Source organism: Notothenia coriiceps, unplaced genomic scaffold (genome assembly GCF_000735185.1).
Source record: "Notothenia coriiceps isolate Sejong01 unplaced genomic scaffold, NC01 NC01_scaffold00006076, whole genome shotgun sequence".
Taxonomy (NCBI): domain Eukaryota; kingdom Metazoa; phylum Chordata; class Actinopteri; order Perciformes; family Nototheniidae; genus Notothenia; species Notothenia coriiceps.
Window position 1 is genome coordinate 193497 of NW_011338777.1, and position 11765 is coordinate 205261.

The window sequence follows — 11765 nt, forward strand, 5'->3', positions numbered from 1 at the left end:
GGGGGCGGGTTGAGGGTGACGGATGCATCGATGAGGAAGGAACTGTACTTTTTTTATTCCGGGAGGCAAACTTGATGACGTCTATAGCATCCTTAATGTGACATATTGGAGGGAGGAAGAGGAGGAGGGGAGGGGGGCAAGGCTTAGGATACATAGATAAAAATCCAAGGCAATCACAGCACAGGACAAAGTTTAGAGCAGCGATATGCAGAGGAGCTCACAGTGCACTTTCACACCGGGTTTGTTTGCGTCTGCTTGAGTGCCATTCATTGTGTGTGAAGGTGAGATAGGCTGCACCGAGGGGAACATAAGGAGACGACGGAGGCGCTTCAGCCAGGGAACGAAGTGCCGTGAGAAGGAAACCGTCTCTCTTCCTCTCACTCACCACCACACCCGGATCACATCCTACAGCCTCCCTGCTCCCCTGCTATAGGTATGTGCTTTATCTGCGGATACATCTATTGATGGAAAGCGAGAGAAAGTAATGGAAATTATCTTTTTTTGTATGCACTGCATTGAGATCTGCTTATAATTGTAATTACTTTCCTGCTGCATGCAAAGGATTCAATACCAGTTCAACTTTTACGGATTTTTTTTGTTCTGGCAAACGGACGTTGTGTTTGTAGTTTATGTTCATTATTATTCGATCCAGCTTTGTAGTTTGTAGATCAGAGAAGTAGCACAGCATGTTGAATATGACAGAACAAAGAGCATGTTGTTTCTATAGGACTGACTAACCTGTTTAATGTTACGTCTGTTTTTTCATTTTTTCTAACAGCATGGCCAGTTCGAGTAAAGCGACTTTAATCTTGCTCGTCTACGGAATCTTAATGCACTACAGCGTCTTCTGCACACCTATCGGACTAAGTTACCCTAAGATTAGGTAGGTAACCGTGCTTCATCAGTATTTATGACCTGATTGTAGTATTTTATCCATGTTTCTGCCGATCATTATTGTTCAAGAATCAGCTTGCATCGTGAATAATGATATATTTAATTCGAATATTTGGATTTGGGCACTTTTATATCAAATACCTGTGCGTAATTGCGCTAAAATTACTTTTTCGCAATTTGTAATCACTTAATTGAGAGGAATAACAAAAGGAAATACAGTCATTTACACGTATACAGGTCTTCTGTGGAAAATGATTATGGAAATAGCGTAGAGGTTTCTGTCCGGGGGGACACTGATTAAAAATGAGAGTACAGTCAAGGCAATGGATAGCTCTTGGGATGACGGTGGACTGGCGTCACCAAGGAGAGGCGAGGCGAAACGAATAGGAGAGCTCTATCCATTTAAGATGAATTCTTTTTTTTCATTGTGAAAAACATTCATCATTTGGGCGTTGCTCTTATTGATTCTAATATATTTCTAATATTTTAAACACTGCTAATTGCGGCATTCTTTTAACACCTTTTTTGCTCCACGCCTACTCTAAATGTGATAATTTTCACACCCATTGTTTCGATTCGTAAATAATTAATGAGGCTGTAGCCTGTGTTGAGAGCAGTAGCAGCTAATTGGAATTAAAAACCATATTATATTCCCGATTAAAAATATATATATTTAATGAAACAATAAAATAAAGCTTTATTTATTACATTTAAGAATATTATTTGTTTTTTAATCAAAATTGAAATAATTCGTATGCTGATTTTATTGCAAAAACACCTTCAGATTGTACATGTTGTCCCTTTCTTCCCTTATCTCTAATGCAGTTAAACTCCCAGTGATTTTAGAAACTGATGCAGACATTTTGGCATTCTTTCACTGTTGCGTCCCACTTGTGCACAGATCAGATTTGTGATGAGTGCTCTCCCTTTTGCAGACTTGAAAACGACGCCTTCGATGAGGATGGGAATTCATTATCCGACATGGGCTTTGATGGCGATCAGATTGCTATACGAAGCCCACCATCCCTAAACGACGACGCATACACGCTATACTACCCACCAGAGAAAAGGTACATGTGCTTTCAGATCGCAGCTAAAGCCTCGATCTGGATTCCATTTTAATGACTTTTTTGCTGTTTTGCGATAATGTTTGCTTGCTTTGTTTTTCCCAGAGTACCTCATGTTATTTGTTCAGTGTTATTTTCATTACGAGTAGCCTAAAATGTTGGTTCAAAAATACTGTTAATAAGGAGCAAGGGTAGTCTTTGTGCAAGAAGGCTCCGATTTAATTTCACCTGATGTGATATTGGAGCTGAGGGTGGGTGGGGACATTTTAGGCTACTTTTGATCATTTTGTCTGCGCTTTTTTAGTCACTGATGATCTATGTGTTTTGGCGTTTTATCATCTAGACCAGAAAGGCATGCTGAGGAAGAATTAGATAGAGCCTTGAGGGAGATCCTGGGTCAGTTAACAGCGAGACATTATCTGCATTCTCTGGTGACAATTCGTGCAGGGTAAGCAGGCATTTCTTATAAGCGTTCACCTGCAGTCATCATCTTTTATGTTTCTCCGTTTGCACACGGCTGCTGCATCACTGTCTTTCATTGTGTGGTTTCTTTTCATTTATTTGTATCTCTCTCCATAAAAAAAATAAAATCATTTTGTTTCTGTTTTTGTTGTGGCACTCCCGAGGGGCAGTTTTTTCTGAGGCTAAAATACACTTCAATTTAAATGTGATACATCCATACATTGATTTCCTAAGTTTGAATGAAGAAGAAAATGCGTCAGAATTTCCAATTGGCTGCAAATTAATAATGTATAATTTTTGTAAAAACGCCTAAAATCACTGTTTCTTTTACACTGTCTTGCTTGCCGCTCTTTTCCAAACGAAAACAATACTACTAAAGGCCAAATTACGATGTATTAATGATTGTATAGGCAACTTTACATTAAACAACATTAAATTATCAAAGCTAAGCTGTCCAATCAAAAACAGCAGAAATCTGTGGAGTAGTGGAAGGCTTCAGATTTAACTAATGTTATTTCGTTTGTTCTTTTTCAGTGAAGACAACAGCATGGAGGAAGAGTCAGAGCCCCTATCCAAAAGACATTCAGATGGGATCTTCACCGACAGCTACAGTCGCTATAGAAAGCAGATGGCCGTGCAAAAATACCTGGCAGCGGTTCTGGGAAGAAGGTACAGACAGAGAGTTAGGAACAAAGGACGCCGACTTGCCTATTTGTAGCGTTTTAAAGCGCCAAGCTGCCCTCCTGTGTATATACATCCAGTCGTTAAATCAAAGTCATTCAAATATATCTGACCAACCAGTGGATTGCGCCTGTGTTCTTTCAACATGTATTTATGTATGAAGTAAAGCCATTAAAATGAATATTTTAATAATAATATCGGTTTTTTTTCTTTTTGTACAAAAGCACTTGATACCGCACAGTTATACTTTGTGGACCAATATTTTATTTTCATGTTCAGATGTTAAAAACAAAACAAAATGACTTAAAAAAAAAAAAAAAAGAAGAAATTAGTACAAAAAAAAAGTTAATTGTGCACCTTCAATATTATGCGCTTGAAATCTTCAAAGGTCATCTACATATGCAGAAAATAAATAGATTTTAAAAAGACAATCAAAGTATTGAATGTTATACTTATTTTTGTAACCAACGTTCTATTTTTTTAGTGTTGTTTGTATTCCAAACAGGCCCAAAGAAGCAGTGAGCATGCTATGTGAGGCATATCCGGCTTATACAATGATAGATGTTGCCCTTGCCCCCCCCCCCCCCTCCTCACTCCCTTAATGGGAGTCTGTGGGTTTGTTTAGCTTGCTGCCCCTCCAGGGGAATTCAGACGGCTTTTGTTGAACAGCCTCCCATTTGATGGAAAAACTGATTGACTTACACAACCATTCATGTAACTGGTGGTAAAATCCGACCCTCTTTTAAACAGAAATGTAATTGCAGGCTTTTCCAAGGGCATTATAGCCTTTCCTAAAGATAAATCAAAAGCACTCAATTTGCTGTTAACAGTATGCGGAAAACACTGCTTGCTCACTTGCCTCAACAAGTCCTATACTGTAGGGAGAAAAGACGTTCTCGATAGGACTGTGTTAAGAATGTTCCATATGTGTGTATTATGTACAGTATAGAAATTACACAGTGCACATATCCATCTCAATGTTGTCTGTGCTCAGTCAACAGGATTATTCAGAAGATTGTCCTTCTACTGTTGATTGTATTTGGGCAGCACTCCAAATATTCAGAATGGACCCAGAACATGTAAAGATGCAGGAAATGAAGCATTTTTTATTTTGTGACAAGAGGTGGAGTTAGGAACGGTAGCATCTGAGTTCCAGTGAGGAATATTTAAACTCTTCTTATTTATTGGTGCATGTGGAAACTGACACCTTTGCTACTTTTGCTTAGAAACTGCATGCATGCCATCGTGCTTTTTTTGGATTGTGCTATTTGGGAGATGGGCTGTGCTAAGCATATTTCAGCACCACTCCCGCCCCCCCAGATGTGTTGGAAATGTGAACAAGGAGGGCTAGAGGTGGTGGAAACTGGAACTGCACTGACTTGTTGAATTGTTAACTCCCCTGCTGCTGTCATTGTGGATATAATGAGACAAGACACTAGACCCCCTTCTTGCTGATTGCCTTTGTCCTGGTAGCGTTTTAGAAAAAGATTATTTTTGCTTCTAGATCGCCGTGCTATATAGTTGATTTGACAGTGCTGTGATTTGTTGTTAAGACAAAGCTGATCTGCGTGGGATGTCTACCGAGGTTTGTGAAGTGAGGATGTGATAAAGAGACGAGGAGAGTGGATGCATGGAGATGAAGAGATAATGTGAGTGAAAGAGAGAAAACTAAGTTACATAAAAGAAGGGTTACGGCACCCACAAGCCTGAGAGAGGTTGTCGCACCTGGAAACAGAGAAAAAAAGAGGCGTGTCTGACCTGCCAAAGTTACATCAGGGTCAAGGAGTCTGATAGAAAATATCAGGTGTTGAATTCCCATCACTCTGGCATCAGATTTACAATATGTGAGTTCCCTTCTCGCACTATGGAGGAGGATGAAATTCAGCCCTCAAGGAGCGGGATCTTCCCATTGACTTATATTAGGGAGATATCTCATGTATTTATTCGATATTATGCAAATGCTTTATGCACCCCTGCAATCCAATCAGTGGCCTGTGTTCCCCCATAGAACCTATCAATACACTCCTTCAATCTGGCTTTATTCTACAGGCTTTGTGTGAACGTGTGTGTGCGGATATAGATGTGCATTTGTGTCTACGTGTGTGCGGATGTAGCTGCTTGGTGGGCATGTGTGAGTGTGTCTGTGTGCGGATGTAGATGTGTGACTATTGGTGTGTGCGTGTTTGTGTGAATGAGAGACTGAATGCGAATGTTGAGTTGAAACAGCTTTTTGGCTTTGGTGCCTTGCTTCGACATGAGAAAAAAAACGATATAAGAAATTCGCCACAAGTGACAGATGGCAATTTTAGTGGCCCTACAATGCTGCAGTCCATTAGCTTATATTGAAACTTCCTTTTCCGCTCAGTTTAGTCTGCCCCTAGAGTAGTAGAATTAGGCTTTTTTTTTAAAGCATGGCCAATGATTTACTGAGTATAAAAGTAAAAAAAACAAGAATAGAATGTGTATGTTGATGGTGCAGGCAATGTGTGTGTGTTGTGTGTGTGTGTGCATGAGATTGGGGTGTTGTTCAGTGTCTGTGAGAGTTGTGAGCAATGACCAGTGTTTGTTACTGTTGACTATGAGGTGTTGTTGATTATTTTGATATTGGTCAGTAATTTAATAATCAGAAAATAGCCCCGACATATTATTTAGAACTCTGTGCATCACTATAAAGATTCAAAGGGTTTCAGAACATGACCAAGATGTTGTCAGATCATATAAAATGCCTGTTGTTGATATTTCTGAAAGCGCCAAACGCCTTACCTCCATGTTTAATCTCTTATCTATCTGAAAACAATGTGTTTAAAAAGTGAACCTTAGTACAAGTAACATCGTTATACACACAGGAGTCCTTATATGGGGTTTTACGTTTCTCAATGTTATGAAAGTGTTGTAAGATTTGTATGAATAAATTTTGTAAACAACAACATTTTCTAATGAATGTCTAATCTTTGAAACACATACAAATGTATAGATAATGTAAAACAGAGAGAGGTTTTGGTGTTTTGTTTGCCACATCAAAAAAAAGAAGCTGTAGGCTATACCTTTAAAAGTTGAGTGGGCATGATCAGCAAGGGCCGCATATTTGTCTGAAACACAAAAATCACATTACAGGAAATAAAGTGAAACATCCTCCAGCAACCACAGCAACAAGCTTCTGCTCTCTTGAGGGCGATGTCGACCTGAGCTCCTATCAAGTTAAATTAATCTTTCCGAGGCTTAATCATCAGAAATGAAAAAGAAAGTGAGACACTCAAAGCACCAGTGTATTGTGCAGAATCAGGAATAGGAGGTAAAATTGGTTTATGAGCAAAAAGGTGTGTTTTTATTGGTCAATACTCACCACATCATGACATTTCCAACTGGTTTTAGAATTTTAAAAGGTACGGTTTCTGAAACAGAGAAAAAGGGTGAATACATTTGGGTAAATGCACCTGTAACTCAAACTGAAGAACCATTCAACGTCTCAAAGGAGCTCGAGGAGAGAAGCTCCGAGCCTGCGCTGAGCAGCAGAGCTCCCCAGGATCAGCCCCGCGGCTTCCCCCCCGCTCCATCCTTGGCCTTGGAAGTGCAGCTGTGTCCCGCGGGAGAGGAGGATGGGTGTGGCGAGGCAGCGTGTGTGTGATCTGATCCTCATCAGCCAAACAGTGTGTGTGTGTGTGTGTGTGTGTGTGTTTGCTCAACAAAGGTAGACCTTGAGCAGGCTCTGCAATGGGACGGGGTCTTACATTACAACTTTGTGCACACACACTCACAGACAAACACATCCTGCAGAACAGAGGACACACATATTCACACTGTTTCATTACAAATATCTGCACAGGTGGTAAATATGATTACAATTTCAAATTGGCCAAAAGAAAACTGCAGCAGACTTTACACCTTCGATTCATGGGAGTTGCCCTGTTGCTATGCTAGAGTTTGAGCTACCTGTGTGACATATCGGACGTCTTCATTCTTTCTTTATCCATCCATCCCTCCCTTCCCCCTTTGCTTCCTCAAGCTGTCAAGAAGAAAACGCCGGCTTAGTGCTTTTGACAAGCAGAGATTCCCCCCATGACATTTCTTCTGGCTTAACAAAAGATGCATGCAGCGAGCGAGTCAGGTGACATGAAGAAAAAATGCATTCATAAATAAATATTCACCTCCTGATACGCCCACAAGTGGATATTGAGACAAATGCACCAATTTGTTTGCGCAGCAGTAGGCTTCACATGAGGGGCCACCCTGAGCCAATTTGTACATAGTGTACATTAATGCCTGAATCAATAAAAGAAGGCTCCTCCTCCCTCAGAGCGCTGCGTCATCGCTGCTTTATGGATAGCATCACTGCACTTCTCATCTCCCCATTAGTGTCTTCAAGCGGTTTTACAATTGATCTTAATTTTTCAAGAGAGTTGCGTCCCTGGCTTGTTTTGCTACGAGCTTTCGGAGGGAAGAATTGTATGATCTCTTTCAATCAGAGCTGCAAAAACAGCCTGGTCACTCTGTGCAGAGTTTAGAAAACATACAGCTATTATTAATCGTCCTTCTGCCCTACCATGCCTCTAGACACTTCTTAATCATGTGAGAGGTATGAGAGGGGGTGGGGAGGTTGTATTCAGGGCTTTTCCATTGGGGATACCCATACTGCCTCCCCCCCCCCCCCCCACACAGCAATACAGCCACACCCAGCTTTGTTTTCCATCATTAGAAGCCAGGCCTGTGTATGCATGTGTAATTCTGATGTATTGCTTATATGATTAACATTGCTGTTAGTTGTGTGTGTGTGTGTGTGTGTGTGTGTGTGTGTGTGTGTGTGTGTGTGTGTGTGTGTGTGTGTGTGTGTGTGTGTGTGTGTGTGTGTGTGTGTGTGTGTGTATATTCAGCTTAAACACAAACACTGCCCCCTCCCTCTCCCCCGGCTTCTCTCTTGCGTGTCAGGGTTAAAAATACAGCAGTCACAAGGGAGGCCCACACATGATGCAATCACACACACACCTCACCCTACACTCCCCCTTTCTCACCTCATGAATCTTTCAGTGGTCGGGTTTCGGGGGACGGTCTGGACTTGGCTGCAATGACACCCGTTATGGTGGCAGCTCCCACCCAGTCCCCCTCTCTCTTTAAATCTCATCTTGTGGTGGGATCTGTCACATCAAGCATTAAGCAGGAGGCACTCAGCGGCGAACAGAAGCCCCTCTGGGAGCAGCGAGAGACAGGGAGGAGGGGAACAGGAGATGTGGGCGAGGGTTTGCAGACATGGACCAATGATCAAGAGATGCTTCTGGCTTAGAGGGAAACACTTTACCTGTGAGGCTTGAGTAGTCATGGGGAACTATCCATCATATAACATGAGGCTATATGACTGGGAAGGACAAGGACCATCTCCAATGTCATTGTTCCCATGGATAAGTTTAACTGTGTTGTGTAACCTTACACAAAGCAGTATCCTGAGACTTTTGACAGTTGCTAAAGTTAAATGATGTTTGTTTTACTGCAGAACAAAGACTGTTGATCCCAAAATAAATGTGCAAAGGATGCTCTGTAAACATTGAGAGAAGCAGTAATTAATAATAAAAAGTACTTTCATATAAAATAAAGTAGAAAGAACTGATCCCAATGTTTCAAATGACAGAATTGTCTCTATAGAATTATACATTTTGTTATGTATATTAGGAACCACAAGCAAAGAAACAGACAGTACTAATATCAGAACAATGGGAAAATATAATTCAGCACACATCGGTAGCACTGGGAGGAGAATTGTAAATTTGTCAAAGTAAGTTATGATCAAAATAAAACTATACCTGCAAAAATGTTTAGTCTCTTGGGCGCAGTGTAACAGGCAGTGAACAGAACACACAATCATAAAGACGATTTGGAGAATGCGTTCGCTGCCTATTTACACATCAAGTAGACATTAGAGCCTCTCTTAAAGCAAGTTCAAAATCCAACCTACTAAATCCATTTTGTAGCTGTGCTTCAACCAACTCCTGAGGGAAATATGTGGCTCTTTAGCTGCTAAATGCTCCACTATGTTCACCAGCGAGACACTAACTGGGTCTATCTGCCGTTTGGTCCTGACCAGGTTCTGCACAGTGGGCCTATGAGAGATTTTTTGATGAAAGAAGATGCCTGCTGCTGCCAAAAAACAGCTTATGAGACTGGTGAGACTGGAGCAATACATTCAAGCTGGGGCCTGTAAAACAAAAACAATAAGCTAGAAAACAACTAATGCTGCGGGGAATGGCAGTTTTCTGACAATCATTTTATGTAGGGTTGTCACTAGCAAGCCTTTTTAATTTCAACCTTTGTTAATGTAAAAAATGTTTTGAACACATTTAATGATTCTGTAGACATTGAAGTTTCAGTGTTTGCTCTCCTGATGCCTTGACTATTGTTATTGTTCATGCTTGGGTTTAATTGTGTGCTTCTGCCACAAGAACAAGAACAACACAATCTATAACCTAATCGAAAATATTGTAACTATTTCCATGACAGCTATGGCACCATTTGAATTGAAGCATTAGAGCAATACTTTTCAAATAATACCACAGTTAAAGTCTGGAAATAATTTCTCATGTGTTAGCACATATTGCTAACAGACATATCCTCAGAACTCCCATTCCCTGTAGTTGGTGGTAATCATGAAAGCTTGTGAAACTGTGCTGTCGAACATGAAACAAATGTATTTGAAGCTGTCTTCATGCAGTGCCGTTCTCCCAAAGACACGAACAGAGGACTGTTGTATCCCATGTGCTTCTTAGAAAAATCTGGGGAGAACAATGCTCAGCAGGTGGACCTCACGAGTATGATAACATGACTTGAATAGTAAGTCATGTCATGTCTCTGTGCGTTGTTGTTTAAATAATTGGTTCATACATTAGAGCATCCAAAAGGTCACACACGCTGACCTTTAGAGTTCAGAGTGAGGTGAACAAATGGACGTCACCATCTTTTAGTCTTTTATTTTGCCCATAGCTCAAACACCAATACAGTTCTCGATTGGGCCTGGCTGCGCAAACACTGAATAATGTATCATTGCTAGAGCAGTTAGGTGTGAAAACTTGGTGTGAAATTTGTGAGAAAGAAACATGTTCAAGCTCTCTTTATTCGCCTCACCGTTTCTCTCAATTGCCTCCAAAGGAAGGAAGGAGACGGCCTATCACCCCCCCCCCACTGCAGCCGCTCACTGTTGCAGGCCTTTCCACATCATTCACCTTCACTTCTCTAAATGTGACATATTTCCTGAATGAGATGAGTGTTAATGAATGGAAAACATTCAAGGGTAGAGAGAGAAGCTTGTCAGCTCCAGGCTTCACGGGTTACGTGCACATGAGAGTCAAATGTACCCGCTGAAACACAGCTTGTGGTTGTGTTATCTTACTTCTTTCCTTTTAATGAATGTGATATGAGGCGGTGTGATGCATGTGTGTGGGTGTGAGTGGGTGTATGTGTAGCTGGCAGGGAAGGTTTTAATATGTCGATTTAATACCGGAGATGACTGTCTAATAAAGCAGGAACAAGGGCACAGCTTCAGAATTGGAACGCAGGAAGTTTTTAAAGTTAAAGTTCCTGGAGAACAGAAACACTTAAAAAAGTCCCTTTTCTTTTCTTACAAAGCGTAGAAAACGTTCCTAATCACTTTATGTCCATAACGGAAACAGTTTTTTGTTTTGAGATTCTCGCATGCCCTTTGTAAAATGCATCTTCTCCTTTCCCACAAACTTCTGAGCAAGCGTTCACCTACAGATCCTCGGAGATTGCTTTATCCCAAACCTCACATGCACACCAAAAGGGTAAGCGCTCGCTTTGAGAGGCGGAAGCACAAAGCAGGCTTTTCCCCGTCTTTTCACACATATTCAAAACAAAAGGTACTGCCTGTCATCCAGCAACACCTAACTCTCCGGGAATTGTCTCTGGCGGCACCAAAATAAGTGAGGCTGTGTGATAAGGAGAGAGGTGTGAGTGGGAAACACGGGGAGGAGAGGAAACCAGCCGGGCTCTTTATTCACACCTGTGAGCGACATCCTGCGCTCTCTGGGAGACAGCATCTGCATCGCATAGAAGAGTATCAGGCTCTGCTTGTGCAATTTCTTCTTTCTCACTTCCCTTCTGTCGCAGGGCTCTCCTACTACACAGCTCTTCCATCGGGGATGTTATTACATCTCATTGATTGACATATTGCTGTAACACACTCACAGCATGTATGTAAGGATCGTTCTTAGTTTGCAAGTATTACCCAAAAATATGTCTCATAGTAGAAATGACAACATAATTTGTCTGTGCCTCAAAAACTGTGGCAGTTCTCTGTTGAACAATGTGCGGTGTCGGCTGCCAAGTACACAGGTTCTGCTTCCAGCCTGCAGAAGCTTCAGGAAATTCCACCCCCCTAATCTCCCCCTTTCAACATGTATCTCCAAAAAAGGCACTCTCTGTCCAAAACAATATCTTGGTATTTCACCAGGTCCAGCAGGGGCCACATGGGCCAAGGTCGAGTCCTTTCCACACCTGTTGGGTTAGAGTCCGACCCGTGGCCCTTTGTTGCAAGTTGTTCCTCTTTCTCCCCCTTTTTGGTCAATCTATGTATTAAAGGCAAAAGGACTAAAAAAAGCAAAGAGAAAAGCAAATCTGTTATATGATGTGTCAAAAGAGACCAGCCAACATTACTTGGCATGA

General features: G+C 41.4%; 1 protein-coding gene across 2 annotated transcripts; it reads left to right on the top strand.

Annotated features, from left to right (window-relative positions):
* Positions 1 to 178: 178 nt before the first annotated feature.
* On the top strand, positions 179 to 6031 carry LOC104943411 (glucagon family neuropeptides-like). Of its 2 annotated transcripts, XM_010768796.1 has the most exons (5): positions 179 to 433; positions 779 to 883; positions 1830 to 1964; positions 2305 to 2409; positions 2958 to 6031. In XM_010768796.1, the coding sequence occupies exons 2-5, from the start codon at positions 780 to 782 to the stop codon at positions 3139 to 3141; spliced, it is 528 nt and encodes a 175-aa protein (XP_010767098.1). In that variant the 5' UTR covers positions 179 to 433; position 779; the 3' UTR covers positions 3142 to 6031. The 2 variants fall into 2 exon arrangements, with proteins under 2 accessions (XP_010767098.1, XP_010767099.1); XM_010768797.1 differs by lacking the exon at positions 2305 to 2409.
* The last annotated feature ends 5734 nt before the right edge of the window (positions 6032 to 11765 follow it).

Coding starts and splice junctions, on each gene's coding strand:
- LOC104943411 (XM_010768796.1), top strand. CDS start 780: ATGGCCAGTTCGAGTAAAGCGACTTTAATCTTGCTCGTCTACGGAATC. Junction 884..1,829: donor CTAAGTTACCCTAAGATTAG/GTAGGTAACCGT, acceptor TCCCTTTTGCAG/ACTTGAAAACGACGCCTTCG. Junction 2,410..2,957: donor CTGGTGACAATTCGTGCAGG/GTAAGCAGGCAT, acceptor GTTCTTTTTCAG/TGAAGACAACAGCATGGAGG.